We start from the raw sequence: 24,208 nt of genomic DNA on the forward strand, positions 1-24,208 counted from the left end.
TGGGTGGTTGCTGTCTACCAACCTACTACCACAGGACAGTAGTACCTCCCTGGGTGGTTGCTGTCTACCAACCTACTACCACAGGACGGTAGTACCTCCCTGGGTGGTTGCTGTCTACCAACCTACTACCACAGGACGGTAGTACCTCCCTGGGTGGTTGCTGTCTACCAACCTACTACCACAGGACGGTAGTACCTCCCTGGGTGGTTGCTGTCTACCAACCTACTACCACAGGACGGTAGTACCTCCCTGGGCGGTTGCTGTCTACCATCCTACTACCACAGGACGGTAGTACCTCCCTGGGTGGTTGCTGTCTACCAACCTACTACCTAGGATTATTATGATTGCTTTATAATAATAATCCAGAATGGACCAAAATATCATCTGAAGTTTCCTTACCAAATAATAATCACACAGATAGTGTGGTTGCTTTAGTTTATGGTGCTGTATTACCAGTGTTTAATACTTCTCCTTGAATATAATAAGTTATGCCAATGTGTATTATTATTATTATAATCAAGGGGAAGCACTAAACCCGGAGGATTATACAGCGCCTGGGGGGGGGATGTGGAAGGCATTCAGGCTTAATTCGGGGAACTGGAGCACAGATCCAATTCCCTAAATCAAGAGCCCCTCACCAACATCAAGGAACCTTCCTTGAGGGGTGCCAATGTGTAGCTAGAACTGTATCAAGTAAATCTGGAGAGCTGCTGGACTGGTAGATTTTAAAATATGGCATGAAGAAGGATATGATATTCTACTTTTTTGCTTACATATACTTCAGACTCCATGGGGAAGTGGAGAAGAATCCTTCCTCCATAAGCTATCTGTCATAAGAGGCGACTAAAATGCTGGGACCAAGGGGCTAGTTACCCCTTCTCCTGTATAAATTTCTAAATTTAAAAAGAAAAACAAAAGCTTTTCTTTTTAGGTCACCCTTCCTTGGAAGGATACAGTCAGTTTGTCAAGATACCTTAGAATATTTATTGTGTAGTTATTGATCTATTATCCAAAGAACCTGGGAGTGTGACTTGCTCTGCCATGAGTTTGAGCCCCACCTGTTCTGTGAACTGTTTAGTATATCATGTTACTCTGTTTCAGGTGTTGGTGGGGAAGGACGATTGAGGATGAGGGAGCGACATGGTCAGGGAGTAATGGAATCTGAGCCAGAGAGCAGGTTGCGAACAGAGGTCCGTGGTGGATTATCCCAATTTACACCAGATAGAACCTCAAGAGTTGCCAGTCCTCCTGCAGATGACAAAGTCCGTCAGGAAACCCCAAGTGCAATTTTAATGAGTCCTCAAGAAGGTCGTCTGAGACTGGGAGTTACTTCTAATATAGCTGTTCCTGTTGCTGAGAGAAAATTAATATCTAATGAGCCCGTGAGAATGGGAGGAAGCAGCAGTAAGTGTAGCCCATCCCTGCAAGATCACATCACTGGGTCACCGGCACCCAGCATGGATAAAGACTTCACGAAAAGCTCCCCCGTTGAGAGCATATCGTCATCACTTTCCAACACTCACCTCTCAAGACCAAAGACTCTAACTGACAACCCATTTCAGGAGGAGAATGTGGGTAGTAGTAATCCTTTTGCTAATGAGTTTGAAACAGAGCAGTTGGAGGGCAATCCTTTTGCAGATGAATATGATGAATCTAAAAACCCATTTGCTGAAGACTCTCCTGATAGCAAGAGTCCAGATGAGAAAAACCCTTTTGCTAAAGATGATTATGACTCTCAGTTGAATCCCTTTGGTGAATCTTGAATGTTTATGGCATACAAAGAAAGCTTTATCAATTTTGCAATGCTTGGTATACTATGAATCCAGAAATTATTTTGATTTGCCCATAGTGGAATAACATGACTGGAGATTTTGCTTGAAATATAGGAAATATTTGATCTGTTAAGATATTTCCAAACATACACTTGTTTATATGCAGCTATCCTCATCTTTGCATGTCCTACAGGCTGACTTTTGCTTCTAATTACGTAATTATATGTCCATCATGTATATCAGTCAATACTGAATTTGTTGTAGTCTCGTTAAATAAAATGCCAGTCTGTCCATTAATTATAGAATTGTATATGTTTTCATTACTAAAACTCTTAAAGTAGCCTAATTCTACCCCTATAAATTAGTTATTTTATTCTTTGGACTATGTGTATATCTCTATCTCCAACTGAGAATAGTATTTGTGTCAAAACTGATTCTCTTAGTTTTTCCTCCTGTATACATATTTTTATTATTGTATATTTTAATATATATTATATATAGCTGGACTTGAGTCCTGGAAATGGGAAGTACAATGCCTGCACTCTAAAGGAGGGGTTTCAGGATATTAGCAGTTTGGAGGGATATGTTGTGTCTCTTTATACGTATATGCTTCTAAACTGTTGTGTTCTAAACACCTCTGCAAAAAGATTGATTATGTGTGAGTGAGGTGAAAGTGTTGAATGATGATGAAAGTATTTTCTTTTTGGGGATTTTCTTTCTTTTTGGGTCACTCTGCCTCGGTGGGAGACGGCCGACTTGTTAAAAAAAAAAAAAATTTAATTGGTTGAAGGTTGCTGTGGGTCTGCAGGTTCTGGTGGGCTTGAAGGTTGCTCTTCACCTGCAGGTTGCTGTGGGCCTGAAGGCTCCTCTGGGCTTGAAGCCTGCTGTGGGCCTGCAGGTTACTGTGGGCCTGCAGGTTTATGTGGGCTTACAGGTTTCTGTGGGCCTGCAGGCTGCTGTGGGCCTGAAGGTTGCTGTGAGCCTGAGGGTTGCTGTGGGCCTGAAGGTTGTTCTGGCCCTGAAGGCTGCTGTGGGCCTGCAGGCTGCTGTGGTCCTGAAGGCTGTTCTGAGCCTGAAGGTTGCTGTGGGGCTGAAGGTTGCTGTGGGCCTGAAGGTTGCTGTGGGCCTGAAGGTTGCTGTGGGCCTGAAGGTTGTTGTGAGCCTGAAGGTTGCTGTGGGCCTGCAGGTTATTTTGGGCATGCAGTTCAAGCTTTATCCATTCATTTAAAAACGAAATCCATTCTTCTTCTTGTGCTTTGCATTTAAGAATATGGTATATGGTTTTTAAGCACAACACACGTCGCTGAGTTAAAAGGAAACACTACCTTACACTTGCACAACAAGGTCGGCACTGCATCAGCGACAGTGCTCTCTCTACCTAGCGTGCAGCATTTTATCTTGGACATGTGTGCATGCGCACAACAGCCAAACACAGAGGCCCTGGCACACAGTTCCATACAAGGATGTTTGTAATTTTTTCATGTACTAGAGGATGGCTACTGACATTAAGCTTAAGGATTATATAATGTAAAAGTATAAAGAAACAATTAAAGAGAAAAAGACTCATTATATTCAATATTATTGATAATATTGCGTTAAAATATGGGGTGCTGCAGTGCTGCCACTGCCCACAATTAAATTTTATTTTGACATGTTAAATAAAATAAGAGTCGTGCAAAAAATGTTAGTTGGGAACCACTACACTTGCTTAAGTGGTGGTGTAGTTAATACAATTTACAGATAAGATTATGATCACCTTTGAGGCCAGCAATCAGTGAAGTCAAGTAGTCATTGGTATTTAGGGGTCATATAGTGTTAACCTCCCTTAAAAAAAAATTAAACTTTAAATCTTTAATAAAAAAATTTACAGCTTTCAACAACTTATAACCTAATCTATAATATATATATATAGATATATACAACCACTGCCACATTGGTCCCTGATCCACTTAAATAGATTTTCCAAATCCACAAATGCTCCTCGCATTTACTCTGGGATAAATTTAAATTATTTAATATATGCAGTATTTTATACAGAATACAAGCATAATATAGTGTAACACTATCACTGGCAGGTCAAGGCAATTATTACTTAATACAGTTATGAAATAAATACTGAGTAACAGTGAAACTTTTAATTTATGTGAGTAGCATATGCTATGATATAGTTACACACAGTTTCACATGGCACAAATGCTTGGTGGAATGGGAAAAAAATTCTCAAAATGCTTAATTCTTTTACATTGCTACAGTATTGCCAATGATGCAGATTCATCAACATGGTTATGAATATAATAATAATAATGATGAGTTTGTCACAAGGTGATAAACTTAGATTTTTTTCTAATAAACCAGCTGTATCCCACTATTATTATTATTATCGCGCTGTATAGCCCTTGTGGCTTAGCGCTTCTTTTTGAAGATAATAATAATAATATTATTATTATCAAAAAGAAGCGCTAAGCCACAAGGGCTATACAGCTGTATCCCACTAAATTCTTTTTAAATTTAAAAAGAAAAACGAAAGTTTTTCTTTATACAGGAGGAGTTACTAGCCCCTTGCTCCCAAACTTAGAAATGTCATGGGTTTTTAGTCAAAGCAGCTGAACCTGTTTTGCATATTTCACTATGCTATAGATAATATAAAAAAAATATGATTTACTCATATCTATAAATAAAATAAATAATAGCTTACATATTTTTGTAGAAAACCCCCCCAAAATTAGCTTGCTCAAGGGCAATGGCTAACTTTATGCACTTTTATTAATGAGGCCCACAATTTTGGCCTGATCGTGTATCATTGAGTAACTCAAGACCTGGCGTGTATACATTGGCAGTATTCACTTCAATTTAATCTGAATGTGCAACTGAACGGTAAGTAACGTACTGTGCTCACATGGGAGGCAGAGATGCTACCACTGTACCACCAAAAATCCAAGCCAGATCTTTTATTAGTCTGCATTCAGAACGTTTGGACACCATATATAATTATAACCAAGCACTAAACCCATAAGGGTAATGTTTGAACAGCTGGTGGTTCAGTGGCAGTGTATCCACACAACACCATGTTCACAACAGTGTGAGATTTCCATATGTCTAGTTGTTACCTTTACTCATCTAAACAAATATATCTGGGTCCTCATGAAATATTAAACAGTACAAGCAACTATCAACAGAAAATAATAAACCATAAATAAAAGCAATTATCATCAATAAATACACTAGAGTAATTAATGTCACAATTGTTAATAGCAACATAAAACAATATTTACTGAAAATAACATAAAAGAATTCAGAGGCTCAAGAAATATTCAATATTGCAGAGCCTACTGATCAAAGTTGTTCATTCAAAGAATGAAAACTTATTAAAAGTCGGCTGTAAATTACCATACAATGTTATTTTACATACGAATATACTGTAATTCTGAATTTTATTTATAATTTTGTTTTTCATTATTCCCACTTGAGCACAAGGTGAAGAGATTGATGTCACTTACATTTCACACAGTAAATGACTTGCTTCAGACATCTGACTGCCAAACCATCAAAAGTCCCATACCACGTGCTTGTGTTCAGGATGGTTTGGCACTCCTATTTTGCAATGAATTTTGTAAAGGATAATGTAACATATGTATCCTCATACAAAATTTATTAAAATTTTGTCTGCTCTTATACTTAAGCACAAATTTTATTTAATTTTTCAGTTAGCAGGTCTCACTGTGACTGAACGATTGAGTAGAACATCGAGCTTCTATCAGACAGCAGTTCTGTTGGGGGTCCACATTCCACTATCTCTCCATCACTCATCACTAAAATTCTGTAATAAAAAAAAAATATATATTAAAAAAGTGAACATCATTACATGTAGAATTTTTAACATGTCCAAAATAGGGTAAATGATCATTTAGCATGACCATTGTGCAAATGGTTTATGATGCCTTTCATAATTGATTATAAAAATTCCTAGTTTTTAAATTTCCCTGCTAGATGGGCTCACTTGGAGATTTTTGAAACCTGACTCGATTTTTATCCTGCAGTACAAAGTTCCCCCGTATCCGCAGGGGATGTGTGGGTAACTGAAACCACAGATAGTAGTGAACCCTATATACAAGTTATTTTTCCTTTACATACCTATGATAAATTAAAATTGATGAATTATGCACAATGTCAACAATTAACACCTTTTCACTCATGATAAACATTTCATAGCTTCTCTTAGACTTTGAAGAACTGTCAGCTTCTCTTACTTTGCACTTTGAGGCCATTATTAAGCAAAATTAAGGGTTATCTTGGGCCAAAGTAAACCGTGGATATAGGGGCCCTACTGTATACTTAATGTATATAAGGTATACATGGGTTTGAAAGCACATAACTGCATAACAAAATCAATCTAGTAAACTCGTTAGATTTTTCAGAAATTAAGTGGGTGGAAAGTTATTAGAAGAGTTTACATGAGATCTACCAGAATAAAGGGAAGTAAATACAAGGATGTTTTGGATGTTATTCTAGAACACAAATTTCTCAGTGTTTCTACTGAATTCAATCAAAAAGTTAATGATAATCATTATTAAAATATAGTACTACAATTGGCTGAAATGTTGACAGAAATGTTAAAAGCAGGGGGGATATAGTGTTGGAGTGGTTGGTATTTTTTTTTAATAAATGTATGAAAGAGAGGAAGGTACCTAGGGATTGGCAGAGAGCATGTATAGTCCCTTTATATAAAGGAAAGGGGGACAAAAGAGATTGTAAAAATTATAGAGGAATAAGTTTTCCAAGTATACCAGGAAAATTGTATGGTAGGGTTATAATTGAAAGAATTAGAGGTAAGATAGAATGTAGGATTGCGGATGAGCAAGGAGGTTTTAAAGTGGGTAGGGGATGTGTAGATCAAGTGTTTACATTGAAGTATATATGTGAACAGTATTTAGATAAAGGTAGGGAAGTTTTTATTGCATTTATTGATTTAGAAAAGGCATATGATAGAGTGGATAGGGGAGCAATGTGGTAGATGTTGCAAGTACATATGGAATAGGTAGTAAGTTACTAAATGCTGTAAAGAGGTTTTATGAGGATAGTGAGGCTCAGTTAGGGTGTGTAGAAGAGAGGGAGAATACTTCCCAGTAAAAGTAGGTCTTAGACAGGGATGTGTAATGTCACCATGGTTGTTTAATATATTTATAGATGGGGTTGTTAAAGAAGTAAATGCTAGGGTGTTCGGGAGAGGGGTGGGATTAAATTATGGGGAATCAAATACAAAATGGGAATTGACACAGTTGCTTTTTGTTGATGATACTGTGCTTATGGGAGATTCTAAAGAAAAATTACTAAGGTTATTGGATGAGTTTGGGAGTGTGTGTAAAGGTAGAAAGTTGAAAGTGAACATAGAAAAGAGTAAGGTGATGAGGGTATCAAATGATTTAGATAAAGAAAAATTGGATATCAAATTGGGGAGGAGTATGGAAGAAGTGAATGCTTTCAGATATTTGGGAGTTGACGTGTCAGCGGATGGATTTATGAAGAATGAGGTTAATCATAGAATTGATGAGGGAAAAAAGGCGAGTGGTGTGTTGAGATATATGTGGAGACAAAAAATGTTATCTATGGAGGCAAAGAAGGGAATGTATGAAAGTATAGTAGTACAACACTCTTATATGGGTGTGAAGCTTGGGTTGTGAATGCAGCAGTGAGGTGGTGGTTGGAGGCAGTGGAGATGTCCTGTCTAAGGGCAATGTGTGGTGTAAATATTATGCAGAAAATTCGGAGTGTGGCAATTAGGAGAAGGTGTGAAGTTAATAAAATCATTAGTCAGAGGGCTGAAGAGGGGTTGTTGAGGTGGTTTGGTCATTTAGAGAGAATGGATCAAAGTAGAATGACATGGAGAGCATTTAAATCTGTAGGGGAAGGAAGGCGGGGTAGGGGTCGTCCTCAAAAAAGGTTGGAAGGAACTGGTAAGGGAGGTTTTGTGGGCGAGGGGCTTGGACTTCCAGCAGGCGTGCATGAGCGTGTTCGATAGGAGTGAATGGAGACGAATGGTATTTGGGACCTGACGATCTGTTGGAGTGTGAGCAGGGTAATATTTAGTGAAGGGATTCAAGGAAACCAGTTATTTTATATAGCCGGACTTGAGTCCTGGAAATGGGAAGTACAATGCCTGCACTCTAAAGGAGGGGTTTCGGGATATTAGCAGTTTGGAGGGATATGTTGTCTCTTTATACGTATATGCTTCTAAACTGTTGTGTTCTGAGCACCTCTGCAAAAACAGTGATTATGTGTGAGTGAGGTGAAAGTGTTGAATGATGATGAAAGTATTTTCTTTTTGGGGATTTTCTTTCTTTTTGGGTCACCCTGCCTCGGTGGGAGATGGCCGACTTGTTAAAAAAAAAAAAATTGGCTGAACTCACGTATCACAGTCACGGACAGTGTGTACACGATGAGCAATGATCAAAACTGTCTTGTTACGGAAGGCACTACGGATAGTTTGTTGAATCTGCTCATCAGTTTCATTGTCCAGCTGTGAGGTCCCTTCATCTATACAGACAATCTGTGCAGAGTAGATAGATGAAAATTTCAATTAATAAATACCCAAGTGATTGAAAAATACTGCTCTCTACTTAACATTCTAGAAGTGTACAGACATCTGATTTTCATCCACTAAGCCACCACATCTCCACCCAACCATTCAAGGTTGATGCCCTTGGCTCCAAGGAATTGGAGCCAAAGCACCAAATTAATTAGGTAACACACTTAGCAGCATATCAAATAAAAAAAGACCACTCATCTCAACTCAGCCTGATCTAATACTCTTCTATGCTAAATGGATGTTCAAGGCCCTACACTCTAAGCTTGTTTCAACCCATATTTTTTTTAAGTCTGCGGGTATCTCTCACCACTGCACAGTAATCCACAGAAAATATATTAACCATCATTCACTCTACTGCTGTCTTTTCAGAAGTATGCTGATGTACCTACCCCACCTTCAAGTCTGATTAACCAGTTTCACTGAAGTTACCTTGCTCATGCTTGAACAGCTTGTCCATTTAAAACCACTTGTCTACATTCACTCCTAAGATACTCTCACAAACCTGCTGGATGCTCAAGCCCCTAAAATCTCTTTTACCCCTTTCTTCCAAATACAGCGTCAAAAAATAACAAGTTAAATATACGACAAATTGAAGTAAAGTTCACAAACAGTGGTCATTCCGTGGTAGTACCTTGGTGCGGCAGAGTAGCGCCCGGGCCAGGCAGAACAGCTGTCTCTCCCCTGATGACATTGCTCGTCCTGCTTCTTCTATGCGAGCCTCTAATCCACCCATGTTTTGCACCAGCGTTGTTAGATGACACAACTGTATGGCATGCCATATCTGAGTATCTAAGGAATCCCCACAGGGATCTAAATTCTCTCGGACGGTTCCGCTAAACAGGAATGAGTCTTGGGTTACTATGGCCATGATGGATCTGAGAGACATTAGTACAAAAAGTATTAGTACAACAAAAAAATCACAGCAACAGGACAATACTGACTTCATATAATGTTAAATGCACATGTGCTCATTAATACAACTTTTTTTTTAATGAACTGGCTGTATCCCACCAAGGCAGGTGACCTAAATAGAAAAACTAAATTTAATAATTCATACAGGAGACAGGGTTACTAGTCCCTTTCTCCCAGCATTTTAGTCACCTCTTAGAAGAAGAATTCTGTTACACTTTCCCATGGAGATTTACTATTAATATTAATTACTAATATTCAGGGAAACCGGCAGGCCGGACTTGAATCATGGAGATGGGAAGTACAGTGTCTGCACTCTGAAGGAGGGGTGTTAATGTTAGTTTTATATCTGTAGTGTTAGCATGCCTCTGGCAAGACAGTGATGGAGTGAATGATGATGAAAGCTTTTCTTTTTTGGGCCACCCTACCTTGGTGGGAAACCCTCTACCACCATCACTACCACCCTCTACCACCATCACTACCACCCTCTACCACCATCACTACCACCCTCTACCACCATCACTACCACCCTCTACCACCATCACTACCACCATCACTACCACCCTCTACCACCATCACTACCACCCTCTACCACCATCACTACCACTCTCTACCACCATCACTACCACCCTCTACCACCATCACTACCACCCTCTACCACCATCACTACCACCCTCTACCACCATCACTACCACCCTCTACCACCATCACTACCACTCTCTACCACCATCACTACCACCCTCTGCCACCATCACTACCACCCTCTACCACCATCACTACCACCCTCTACCACCATCACTACCACCCTCTACCACCATCACTACCACCCTCTACCACCATCACTACCACCCTCTACCACCACCACTTTCGTATTTTTCTACAAACTTTTCTTGAATTATATTGTCTTTCTCACATTCTTTATGACTGCATAACCAAGTGATGATGAACCTGTGTATTAGTTTCTACAACCTGCTTAAGTAACTACTGAATATTATTCATGATATTATATCAGATACATAAAACAAGTTTTTTTTTTATTATTATCACACTGGCCGATTCCCACCAAGGCAGGGTGGCCCGAAAAAGAAAAACTTTCACCATCATTCACTCCATCACTGTCTTGCCAGAAGGGTGCTTTACACTACAGTTTTTAAACTGTAACATTAACACCCCTCCTTCAGAGTGCAGGCACTGTACTTCCCATCTCCAGGACTCAAGTCCGGCCTGCCGGTTTCCCTGAACCCCTTCATAAATGTTACTTTGCTCACACTCCAACAGCACGTCAAGTATTAAAAACCATTTGTCTCCATTCACTCCTATCAAACACGCTCATGCATACCTGCTGGAAGTCCAAGCCCCTCGCACACAAAACCTCCTTTACCCCCTCTCTCCAACCTTTCCTAGGCCGACCCCTACCCCGCCTTCCTTCCACTACAGACTGATACACTCTTGAAGTCATTCTGTTTCGCTCCATTCTCTCTACATGTCCGAACCACCTCAACAACCCTTCCTCAGCCCTCTGGACAACAGTTTTGGTAATCCCGCACCTCCTCCTAACTTCCAAACTACGAATTCTCTGCATTATATTCACACCACACATTGCCCTCAGACATGACATCTCCACTGCCTCCAGCCTTCTCCTCGCTGCAACATTCATCACCCATGCTTCACACCCATATAAGAGCGTTGGTAAAACTATACTCTCATACATTCCCCTCTTTGCCTCCAAGGACAAGTTGTAATACCTTAATTTTTTAAGGCTCAATTTTGAGATGTCCACATTATCCACGAAGATGTGTCCCCGGCTCAGCTCCACCAAACGGAATAATGCCACAAATATGGAGCTCTTCCCAGCTCCAGTTCGACCTATTATTCCAACCTTCTCTGATGTACCAATTTCAAAGTTCACTTTTTTGAGTGCATATGGGTTATGGGACCTGAAAGGAGAAAGTTTCTTTAAATTTGGGTTTAATTTTCTATTCACAACAGCAGTATGGAGTTTTGTTACCATAAAATAATAATTATATTTAATAATTACATTTAATAATCAAATAATGAAACTTGAACCAGAAGCTTTTGAATATGCATGAAATAAAAGTCTCTTAATTTTATAACAATTATGAACGTTTAAAAAAGTAAAATGTGTTTATTTTCACTTCATTTCATCATATTTTATAACATTATGAAAATTTTAAAATTATTATTTTTTTTTATTTTTTATTTTCTTCCCTTCTCGTTTTTTATCATGTACGTCAATGAAGATACTATACTAACTGATATCTCAAGTAGACGTTGTGGAACCTGATCAAGCCATGACTCGGCCAACCAAGTGGTGGAAGGATGGTGCCTTCCCGTCGCTCTGGTTCCGTACCCTTCAGATATTGGTGGACTCGCTCTACACTAACCAGTTCTCGTTCTGTTTCAGTGAGTGACCCGACAACGTTATTAAGAAAGCTGCTCACCGTCAGGGCATAAGATATCACCAAACCAACCAGGCCTGAAACAGATATAATTGTTAATTACATGCTAATGTACATGTAATTATTAGCCGATTTCCATTTTCACTGAGTTTTTTCATCAAAATATTGGTTCTGTTTTCGTTGATTTCCTCCTGAAGTGGCAATTTATTATCCAGGGGGTATTTCTTCACACTCGGGCCAAACACTTCATTGAACCATTCCAGGAAAATTTCCCTCGTGACACATGCCCTACTGTTAGCCTTCCATATTACACACAATTTACTCTTGACAACACTGTTTTTCTTGAACGCTCTAAAATCCCCACTAGCATTACCACACAACATGAGAGTTAGCCTGTCTTTCATAGGCTTGTGTCCTGGGAGCGCCTTTTCCTCCTGCGTGATGTAGGTCCTCTTTGGCATTTTCTTCCAAAACAAGCCTGTTTCATCACAATTGAATACTTGTTGGGGTTGGAATTGTTTCAGTCTCTACATAGTCTTTGAATTCCCACACCAATTTTTCAGCTGCAAGTTTGTTTGAACCGGCACCCTTACGATGCCTTATAACACTGTGTATGCCACTTCGTTTCTTGAATTTTTCGAACCAGCCTTTGCTGGCCTTAAATTCATATCAGCACTCGTTCCAGGCAGTTTCTATATGAGATCGTCATGCAACTGCCAGGCCTTTTCACAAATTATCAACTGCACAACACCATCTCCTGCTAACTGTTTCTCTTTGATCCACACAAACAACAATTTCTCCACATCTTCAACTGTTTGGAATCTCTGTTTCGTTATCGCATTAACCCCTTTCGCAGCATCAGCTTCCATGATTTCTTTTCTCTTCACCACAATGGAACTGATGGTTGATGGCGCCTTCCTGTACATCCTGCCGAGGTCGGCAATAATATCATATTTTTGAACGATTTCTTATTTCATTTCTACGGTGTTTCTCACTCTCTTTACAAAAGGACTGGCACTAGGAACTTTCTTTGGGACCATGATGGCTCATTCAGCAGTCACACACAATAAACAAGTGCCAAAAATAATGGATTACATATTATGAAATGTTTCGTGTGATCTCGCAGGATGTGTTTACTCAATGAGAAACAACGCGACACAGCCTGAGAATGTGTGTGGGAGGCGGCTTTGTGTGCACGCTGGGCAATGGATAGGCTCCGTACCATTGACGAAAATAGAACCAATATTTTGACGAAAAAATTCGGCGAAAACAGAAATTGGCGATAACTGAGATAGATGAAAAGGGATGGTCCACTGTATGTCCATACGTCCGTACCGCCCTCTCTGGATATCTCTAACATCTCCTTACAATTGTTCCTTAACCCTTAACCCTTTCAGGGTCCGTCCCGTAGATCGACGGCTTTACGTTCAGTGTCCAAACCGTAGATCTACGTCATGAGCTCAGCTCACTCTGATAAACTGTGAGTGGTAAATTTGGGCCTAGATATGAGAGAATACATCTATGTGGTATGTGTGCACCACATAAAACAAATCCTGCAGCACACTGTGTATAATGAGAGGAAAAAAACTGAGACCGTGATTTTCGATTAAAACAGCGACTTTGCAGTGTTTTTTCGTATGTTTTTTATAGTTGTATTTGTGATTTCTTGGTCTCATTTGATAGAATAGAAGACATATTACAGAAATAAAGATAATTTTGATTGGTTTTAGCACTGGAAATGGCTTGAAACTGAGCTCAAAGTGGCGGAAATGTTAAATTTTTGCCGATGTTCAAGAGTAAACAAACGACCTCACACGTCTAATACACGCCAGCTGGTGGGGTCTAATATACATTCATAAATGTGGTGATGATATTTATACAATTATTACAGTATTGCATAACAGTAAATCTTCTATTTTTTGGTGTGAATAAAAATTCATTATGTGAATAAAAAATCAAAATGGAATTTATTTGTAAAGCCTCAAAACGTAACTAATGAACAGAGGAAATGTTAGTTTAGTGCCAGGAATACCTACATTGTTTATTCTGGATCCTATTTTGAAATTGGAATATTTTGAACTTTGTGTTAAATTGGCCAAATTACCAATTTCCGGTCACTTTATTTTGTAGTTGAAACAGTTGACTTGGCGATTTCTTGTGCTCAATCGATAGAATAGAAGTAATCCTAGTGAAATAGCTAAGAATTTGGTCGACTGGAATAATGTAATTGGCCTAAAATGGGAGTCAAAGTCGGCAAAATCGCTGATTCGTAAATATCGCTGACACATCAAAATTCACGAGAGCATAATTTCGTCAATTTCCCATCAAATTTCGTACTTTTTGTTTTATTACATTCACAAAAAGATTTTCTACCATTTCATAAGAAAAAAATAAAAAAATTTTTTTTGAAAATTCTTGGACACTGGGGCACCACTTCAGATTTTGGCCTTGGACCCTGAAAGGGTTAAACTGTCCAAGCAGATCTACGTTCACATGTGTAGTGCTCCAAAATATATTTTCAAATACAACCAAAAAAAAAAAGTAGATCAAAGTTTTTTTTACACTTTTTCAAATGTAAAAAAAATAGATCTACTTTTTTTACATATTTTCAAATGTTGAAAAAACGTAGATCTACGTTTGGACAGTTTAAGGGTTAAAGCAACCCACACACTTCTTTCTACATGATCAAACTAATAATGTAATGAGTAGCCTATGTTTGTACATGCATGAATGAACAAAGAGTATAAGCATGAATATTACACACTTGCATCAACAACTCCAAAGTTGTGCTGAAGGAGGGCAAGAACTGACACCCCTGCCAACATGGAGAGTCCAATCAGCTGTAGTCTTAAGTTCAGCCACTGTGAGGCAATCTGGATATCAAACTGCGCACGCTGGCTCACCTCCAGAAGATTATCTGCTCTTACGCTGAATCTGCATACAACATCAAGTTCATTAGGGCAATCTACGTAGTCTGAGAATATATGCAAAGTACGAAAAGTATAAAGGATAGTCCTTGTAAGCCTAGGATTTTCACATATACAAATATGGGTTCATTGTTTCCCACAATTTTTTAACAGTCTTGTCATAAGTGCACAGACATTCCCATCCCTCCTTCAGTGAAGACACTGTACACTGTACTTCATAAATTTTACCTTGCTCCCACACTAACAGCATGTCAAGCTATAAAAACCACGTATCTGCCCTAGTGAAAAGACCCCTACCCCTCCTTCACTGAACCCCAGATTTATACACCCTCTTGTTCCATCCTTTCTAAATGATCAACCCACCTTAACAACCCTCCCTCAGCCCTCTGAATAATAATAATAATAATAATAATAATAATAATTATAATAATAATAATTATAATAATAATAATTATAATATTAATTATAATAATAATAATAATAATAATAATAATAATGTATACAATACTTGCCTATGCACAGCTCTCATGGCACGAATTACAGGAAGACCCTGCAGTGTTTCAGTGAAGTGTGCATACAAGGGTGAGAGGGAAACGGCATGAAGCCTCTTCAGATCCCGAGAAGTATGACGGTAATAGTTTTGGATGGTGTAATACAGAAAGGCCAGTGGAATGTACAACAATGTAATCCATGGCATACCATATATAGTCACCACTACGGAACCTATGCGATAAAAAATATGAAATTATATTCTGGAACTAAAAATGCAGCTTGAATTATTTAAATAAAATCCTTATTACTAAATTATTCCAATAAATTTTACAATCTATAAGCTCAGTTTCAACAATTTATAGTTATCAATTAACTGATTCATCTCTTATACATAATGTGGACCCTCAGTTTTCGTGTTTAATCCGTTCCCAAGAGATCGACGAAAATGGAGACCATTTTCCCCATAAGATATAATGTAAATCCAATTAATTCGTTCCAAACACCCAAAAGTATTAACAAAAAAAATTTTTTTTAGCTTAAAGATAGATTTACATGCACAAAAGAATGAACATTCAATATGAAGACTGTTGTTGGTGGATGGAAGACAGGGAGGAGGGGAGAGGGATGGGAGGTTATTCTTTTGAAGGAGAATCCCCCTCCATAAGGACTCTAGGTACCAAGTCCTTATCTGAGGTCACTTCCCTTCTTTGTTTTTTAATGCCACAAACCTTTCCATCGTATTCCACATTGCACATATCTCCATTACTTCCACTCTCTACCACCATCACAACCACTATCACCCTCTTCCACCATCACAACCCCTACCACTCTCAACCACCACACTACCACCCTCTACCACCATCACAACCACTACCTCCCTCTACCACCATCACTACCACCCTCTACCACCATCACAACCACAACCACGCTCTACCGCCATCACTACCACCCTCTACCACCATCACTACCACCCTCTACCACCATCACAACCACGCTCTACTGCCATCACAACCACTACCACCCTCTACCACCACCACTTTTGAACTTTTCTTGAATTATATCGTCTTTCTCACATTCTTTACCAAAGGGCTGACACTAGAAGCTTTCCTTGGGCCCATGGTGACTTATTTAGCAGTCACACACAATAAACAAGTGTCAAAAACAATGGATTATTACGAAATGTTTTGTATGATTTCGCAGGATATGTTCACTCACTGAGAAACAACACGACACTGCCTGAGAATATGTCTGGGAGGCGGCTTTGTGTGTGCTCTGGGCACTGGACAAGTTCCCTACCATCAATGAAAACGGAACCAATATTTTGATGAAAAAAGTCGGCGAAAAAGGAAATCGGCGGTAACGGAGATCGATGAAAAGGGAGGGTCCACTGTATTAGAAAAAATTAAATTGTCAACATCATGCTAATTTTCTAATTATCAACTAGAGCAATGTTTTATATTATTGTTAACATATAAGCCACTTCCCACTGAGGCAGGGTGACTCGAAAAAGAAGAAACACTTTCATCATCACTCACTCCAACACCATCTTGCCAGAGGTGTACCTACACTGCAGTTCAAAAACTGCAACATACCTCCACCCCTCTGGTTTCCCTGAATCCCTTCATAAATGTTACTTCACTCACACTCCAACAGCACATCAAGCCATAAAAACCATTTGTTTCCACTTACACCTATCTAACACCCCTCACGCAATGTCGTCTTCTTTATTTTTCTATATGCAACACTAACATGATATAATACCCACATTTTCTAATCTGCAATAAAGAAAGAGTAATACAGTAATTACTTAAATATAAATCCTTAATATCAATAAGCAATATTCATGTTTACCTATTAATCCAAAAACCTGGGAAAAGAATATGTTCATCTGGAAGGGTAGAGAGTCATCTACTGTGTAGAGATCAGACGAAAATCGGTTGAGGATGCGACCCATTGGGTTGTTATCGAAGAATGAAATCTTGGCCTGTAGAAAAATGAAAAGAAATTTAAAACTCAATGTTAGAAACTTCAATTATCTTACTAACATTTAGAATTCAATTATCATAATGACTAGGACCACCACAAACCACTTGTTCTCCATGGAAGAGATGAGAGTCAGATCCCTAATGTGCACACTGAAATACCTTACTGAACTTCTATTTATAAAGATAAAAAATATCTCTAGAATATTTTTTGAAAAAGAAATTATGCAAGTCCTTGCAGGAGATGCTTAAAGTGCCAAGCTGTGACAGCTCTGTAGCCCTGCAAGTAACAACAGTCTGGTTGATCAATTAGTGTGTGTGTGATCATAGACCATTACACATGAAGCAAGTCAGTACCTATCGCAGCTAAAACTGCTGATTCAGTAACCAAAGTGTTTAAATAACATACAATCTACAGACATACTCCTAAGTCCTTCGTAACGAAGGCTTGCTTCAGGCCACCATCATTAACCCTTTCAGGGTCCAGAGGCCAAATTTCAAAGTGTGCACCAGGGTCCAAGAATTTTCAAAAAATAATTTTGTTATTTTTTCTTATGAAATGGTAGAGAATCTTTTTCTGAAGGTAATAAAAGAAAAAGTATGAAATTTGATGGAAAACTGACGAAATTATGCTCTTGCGAATTTTGATGTGTCGGCAATATTTACGCATCGGCAATTTTGCCGACTTTGACTCTCATTTTAGGCCAATTACATTATTCCAGTCAACCAAATTCTTAGCTATTTCATTAGTATTACTTCTATTCTATCGATTGAGCACAAGAAATCACCAAGTCAACTGTTTCAACAACAAAATAAAGTGACCGGAAATTTGTAATTTGGCCAATTTAATGCAAAGTTCAAAATATTCCAATTTCAAAATAGGGTTCAGAATAAACAATGCAGGTATTCCTGGCACTAAACTAACATTTCCTCTGTTCATTAGTTATGTTTTCAGGCTTTACAAATAAATTCCATTTTGATTTTTTAATCACATAATGAATTTTTATTCAAACCAAAAAATAGAATATTTACTGTTATGTAATATTGTAATAATTGTATAAATAATATCACCACATTTGTGAACATATATTAGACCCATCAACTGTCATGTATTAGACGTGTGAAGTCATTTGTTTACTCTTGAACACTGGCAAAAATTTCACATTTCTGCTAGTTTGAGTTCAGTTTCAAGCCATTTCCAGTACTAAAACCAATCAAAATCATCTCTGTTTCTGTAACATATCTTCCATTCTATCAAATGAGACCAAGAAATTGCAAATACAACTATAAAAAACATACGAAAAAACACTGTAAAGTTGATGTTTTAATCGAAAATTACTGTCTCAGTTTATTTTCTCTCATTATGCACTGTGTGCTCCAGGATTTGTTTTATGTGGTGCACACATACCACATGTTAGGTAAGACACATATGCAACAGTTAGGTATCTTTATTTCGAAACGTTTCGCCTACACAGTAGGCTTCTTCAGTCGAGTACAGAAAAGTTGATAGAAGCAGAAGATACTTGAAGACGATGTAATCAGTCCATCACCCTTGAAGTTTTGAGGTGGTCAGTCCCTCAGTGAGAATGGCTGGATTTGAGAGGGACCTGACCTTCCAACGACAACATTCTTACCTCTACTAGTGGCCTACATCTCACCTCCTGGCGGTATATAGGCTCCATCCTGTCACTTCAACTCCATATTGTTTCAGACTATGGAACAATACTCTTCACCAGACTGAGGGACTGACCACCTCAAAACTTCAAGAGTGATGGACTGATTACATCGTCTTCAAGTATCTTCTGCTTCTATCAACTTTTCTGTACTCGACTAAAGAAGCCTACTGTGTAGGCGAAACGATTCGAAATAAAGATACCTAACTGTTGCATATGTGTCTTACCTAACAACCTGTCGGTATTTTATACCATTTTAATGTTTACACATACCACATGGATGTATTCTCTCATATCAAGGCCAAAATTTACTGCTCACAGCTTATGAGAGTGAGCTGAGCTCACGGCGTAGATCTACGGTTTGCACCCTGAACGTAAAGCCGTAGATCTACGGCACGGACCCTGAAAGGGTTAAGCATTAATATTACATACCATAATTTTAAATTTGAAATCCTCAACTATAACCACCATAAGATAGTTTCATCACATAAACACATCAAACACTTACATAAAGAACAGCATCCAGAAGTTGTCTGTGGAGGAATTTAGCAGCGCAGATACCCCCATAGGCAAAGAGGAAAGCTCTCATCAATGTAAAGATAGAGTTGGAAGCCGCCAAAATACCATAAACGGTAAGGTAGAACTTGGTGCTGGGATCTACATTCGAGGAAGGATCAGACTTGGATAATCCTTGTGCGGCCAGAAACTGTTGGCAAGCATATTCTTATCAGTTCAAAGGAGCAAAATGAATATGCAGTGTGGAACACAAATGTGTTGCTAAGTTTGTGATATAGACTTTAACTTGAGGGGCCCAAGTCATTATACAAACTCACAAGTAATCAATGGTAAAATTTTTGAAAATGGTCAAACTAGTATTCTCTTGTCCTTTTATAAAAATTTTTAAAGTTATATATTTAAAAGTTATTAAAATGTACATGATAAGCACTTTTACTCCTAATTCATGCTTCTCAGAGAAAAATATATCAATTTTAGTAGAAAAAATTATTTGTCAAGTTAGTAATTTTGTTGTGAATTGTTCCAAACACAAACTGAAATTTCACTCATTTAATAATCTTGTCTGTAATTGCAAATGTCATGATCAATACCTGATTCATGGGGTTGATGGAAGTAAACCAGTGTATATTATCCGTAATCGACCCGGCTAATTTTGAGGGAAGAGGTTTAGTTCCTGTATCTGTCCATGAAGTTATACTACCATCAGCGAACAAAGACAAACCAGAGCTGCAAAGAAATAGCAATGTTAAACTTGTGCAAGCCCTCCTCAGACATAATCTGAAGCATGCCCTATGCACACTATAACCCTTACAGGTTTAGCACTTCCCTATGAATTTATAAAATTTAAAAAATTTACGAAAATGAAAAGGTGATACCATGGGTGTCATATGAGGTTATTAAAATGCCAAGAGCAAGGGGCTAGTAACCTCTTCTCCTGTATATATTACTAAATTTAAAAAGAGAAACTTTCGTTTTTCTTTATGGGCCACCCTGCCTCAGTGGTGATACCCTGAATGATTCACATATGATAAAGTAGCAAATTAACAATAAACTGTATATGGCACAATGCGAATCCATCACTATTATTCACTTGTATGTAGAGAATGAGAGAATGGGTCTGCATGGTCAATGTGTGCAGTATAAAAAAAAATCCTGCAGCAAGCAGTGCATAATGAGAAAACACCGAATTTGAGGTGTATTTTCGTATAGATTTTATGGTTATATTCTTGTTTTCATAGTCACATTTGATAGAATGAAGAACATATTATAGAAATGGAGGTGACTTTGATTGGTTTTACTATAAAAACGACCTTGAAGTGGAACTCAAATTAGGGGAAATGTTTGATTTTTGCCGATGTTCAAAAGTAAACAAATGACGTCATTGTCCAATAAATGTCCAACTAGCCATTCTAATATGCAGTCATGAATGGGTTGACATTATTCAAACAATTATTACAATATTGCAGTAGTCTGCATAACAGTAAATCTTCTATTTTTTGTTTGAATAAAAATTCAAAATAGAAAGCAAAAGTAATATCAGAGGGGCCTGGAGACATGACTGATGAACAAAGAAAATGTTATTTTAGAGCCAAGAATGTCTGCATTGTTCATTCTGGACCTATTTTGAAATTGGCATATTTTTTAATTTGCGTGAAAATGGCTAAATTGCCAATTTCTGACCGCTTTATTGGGTAGTTGCAATCGGTAAATGGGCAGTTTCTTCTACTCAATCAATAGAACAAATGGAGTTCTAAAAGAGTTTGATCGGCTGGAACAATGGAATTAGCTGAAAATAGGGCTCAAAGTGGGGGAAATCGTCGATTTGAAAATATCGCTGAGGTCGCTAACTTTACGAGAGCGTAATTTCGTGAGTTTTCCGCCAAATTTCGTACTTCTGATGTCATTACCATTGGGAAAAGATTATCTATCATTTCATAAGAAAAAAATAATTTTTTTCAAATATTTTGTGACTCCAGGGGACACCTCAGGATTTGGGGTTGTGACAGTCAAAGGGTTGACACACCAGCTGTCTCCCACTGAGCCAGGGTTACTAGCCCCTTGCTCCCAGCATTTTAGAAAGATTTTATAAAATGCATGGCTTACAGGGGAAGGATTCTTTTTCACTACCCCATGGTAATACAGTGGAACCTCCACTCAGGAGTTTAGTCCGTCCCGTGACCTTGCTCGCATCTGGACTTGCTTGTTTGCAGAGTCAGTTTTCCTCATTTAAAATAACTGAAATGCAATTAATCCATTCCAGTGGAATTCCAGGCACGAGAAAATGCTTCAATAATCTATACAACTTATCATCTATACAACTTATTTCTCTATCAAAATTCATCTAATATGACATAATAAACAATATAAATAACACAGAAACCTGATATATACTCTAAAATGAATAAAATATGTCATTATGTAACAGGTGGAGGCAGCCACACCCACTCCTGCTTTGTTGTGGTAAACACTGCCATCTAGTGACAGGCTTTTGAAGTCATCTATTATTATAATTATATTATTTTATTATTATTATATTTTTTATTATCACACTGGCCGATTCCCACCAAGGCAGGGTGGCCCGAAAAAGAAAAACTTTCACCATCATTCACTCCACTGTCTTGCCAGAAGGGTGCTTTACACTACAGTTTTTAAACTGCAACATTAACACCCCTCCTTCAGAGTGCAGGCACTGTACTTCCCATCTCCAGGACTCAAGTCCGGCCTGCCGGTTTCCCTGAATCCCTTCATAAATGTTACTTTGCTCACACTCCAACAGCATGTCAAGTATTAAAAACCATTTGTCTCCATTCACTCCTATCAAACACGCTCATGCATGCCTGCTGGAAGTCCAAGCCCCTCGCACACAAAACCTCCTTTACCCCCTCCCTCCAACCTTTCCTAGGGCGACCCCTACCCCGCCTTCCTTCCACTACAGACTGATACACTCTTGAAGTCATTCTGTTTCGCTCCATTCTCTCTACATGTCCGAACCACCTCAACAACCCTTCCTCAGCCCTCTGGACAACAGTTTTGGTAATCCCGCACCTCCTCCTAACTTCCAAACTACGAATTCTCTGCATTATATTCACACCACACATTGCCCTCAGACATGACATCTCCACTGCCTCCAGCCTTCTCCTCGCTGCAACATTCATCACCCACGCTTCACACCCATATAAGAGCGTTGGTAAAACTATACTCTCATACATTCCCCTCTTTGCCTCCAAGGACAAAGTTCTTTGTCTCCACAGACTCCTAAGTGCACCACTCACTCTTTTTCCCTCATCAATTCTATGATTCACCTCATCTTTCATAGACCCATCCGCTGACACGTCCACTCCCAAATATCTGAATACGTTCACCTCCTCCATACTCTCTCCCTCCAATCTGATATTCAATCTTTCATCACCTAATCTTTTTGTTATCCTCATAACCTTACTCTTTCCTGTATTCACCTTTAATTTTCTTCTTTTGCACACCCTACCAAATTCATCCACCAATCTCTGCAACTTCTCTTCAGAATCTCCCAAGAGCACAGTGTCATCAGCAAAGAGCAGCTGTGACAACTCCCACTTTGTGTGTGATTCTTTATCTTTTAACTCCACGCCTCTTGCCAAGACCCTCGCATTTACTTCTCTTACAACCCCATCTATAAATATATTAAACAACCACGGTGACATCACACATCCTTGTCTAAGGCCTACTTTTACTGGGAAAAAATTTCCCTCTTTCCTACATACTCTAACTTGAGCCTCACTATCCTCGTAAAAACTCTTCACTGCTTTCAGTAACCTACCTCCTACACCATACACTTGCAACATCTGCCACATTGCCCCCCTATCCACCCTGTCATACGCCTTTTCCAAATCCATAAATGCCACAAAGACCTCTTTAGCCTTATCTAAATACTGTTCACTTATATGTTTCACTGTAAACACCTGGTCCACACACCCCCTACCTTTCCTAAAGCCTCCTTGTTCATCTGCTATCCTATTCTCCGTCTTACTCTTAATTCTTTCAATTATAACTCTACCATACACTTTACCAGGTATACTCAGAAGACTTATCCCCCTATAATTTTTGCACTCTCTTTTATCCCCTTTGCCTTTATACAAAGGAACTATGCATGCTCTCTGCCAATCCCTAGGTACCTTACCCTCTTCCATACATTTATTAAATAATTGCACCAACCACTCCAAAACTATATCCCCACCTGCTTTTAACATTTCTATCTTTATCCCATCAATCCTGGCTGCCTTACCCCCTTTCATTTTACCTACTGCCTCACGAACTTCCCCCACACTCACAACTGGCTCTTCCTCACTCCTACAAGATGTTATTCCTCCTTGTCCTATACACGAAATCACAGCTTCCCTATCTTCATCAACATTTAACAATTCCTCAAAATATTCCCTCCATCTTCCCAATACCTCTAACTCTCCATTTAATAACTCTCCTCTCCTATTTTTAACTGACAAATCCATTTGTTCTCTAGGCTTTCTTAACTTGTTAATCTCACTCCAAAACTTTTTCTTATTTTCAACAAAATTTGTTGATAACATCTCACCCACTCTCTCATTTGCTCTCTTTTTACATTGCTTCACCACTCTCTTAACCTCTCTCTTTTTCTCCATATACTCTTCCCTCCTTGCATCACTTCTACTTTGTAAAAACTTCTCATATGCTAACTTTTTCTCCCTTACTACTCTCTTTACATCATCATTTCACCAATCGCTCCTCTTCCCTCCCGCACCCACTTTCCTGTAACCACAAACTTCTGCTGAACACTCTATCACTGCATTTTTAAACCTATCCCATACCTCTTCGACCCCATTGCCTATGCTCTCATTAGCCCATCTATCCTCCAATAGCTGTTTATATCTTACCCTAACTGCCTCCTCTTTTAGTTTATAAACCTTCACCTCTCTCTTCCC

General features: G+C 38.7%; 2 protein-coding genes across 5 annotated transcripts in view; one reads left to right on the top strand and one right to left on the bottom strand.

Moving 5' to 3' along the window:
* Positions 1-2,206, top strand: part of Vps11 (vacuolar protein sorting 11) — an 81,084-nt gene extending 78,878 nt beyond the window's left edge. For 3 of the 4 annotated variants that reach the window (XM_070098378.1, XM_070098380.1, XM_070098381.1), the window contains one exon: positions 1,102-1,901. In XM_070098378.1, the coding sequence (XP_069954479.1) occupies positions 1,102-1,763 (662 nt within the window). In that variant the 3' untranslated portion in view covers positions 1,764-1,901. Of the gene's footprint in view, positions 1-1,101 lie in introns of all 4 variants that reach the window. The other variant, XM_070098379.1, reaches the window with a different exon arrangement.
* A 3,198-nt stretch (positions 2,207-5,404) lies between these two features.
* LOC128687258 (ATP-binding cassette sub-family C member 10) overlaps positions 5,405-24,208 on the bottom strand; it is a 48,498-nt gene continuing 29,694 nt past the window's right edge. The window contains exons 20-29 of the mRNA XM_070098377.1: positions 19,865-20,000; positions 19,267-19,464; positions 16,955-17,087; positions 15,124-15,334; positions 14,449-14,618; positions 11,539-11,761; positions 11,010-11,201; positions 8,987-9,230; positions 8,177-8,316; positions 5,405-5,589 (exon numbers count right to left, since the gene is read on the bottom strand). Of these exons, the coding sequence (XP_069954478.1) occupies positions 5,487-5,589; positions 8,177-8,316; positions 8,987-9,230; positions 11,010-11,201; positions 11,539-11,761; positions 14,449-14,618; positions 15,124-15,334; positions 16,955-17,087; positions 19,267-19,464; positions 19,865-20,000 (1,750 nt within the window). The 3' untranslated portion in view covers positions 5,405-5,486. The remainder of the gene's footprint in view (positions 5,590-8,176; positions 8,317-8,986; positions 9,231-11,009; positions 11,202-11,538; positions 11,762-14,448; positions 14,619-15,123; positions 15,335-16,954; positions 17,088-19,266; positions 19,465-19,864; positions 20,001-24,208) is intronic.

Source organism: Cherax quadricarinatus, chromosome 62 (assembly GCF_038502225.1).
Source record: "Cherax quadricarinatus isolate ZL_2023a chromosome 62, ASM3850222v1, whole genome shotgun sequence".
NCBI classification, from domain to species: domain Eukaryota; kingdom Metazoa; phylum Arthropoda; class Malacostraca; order Decapoda; family Parastacidae; genus Cherax; species Cherax quadricarinatus.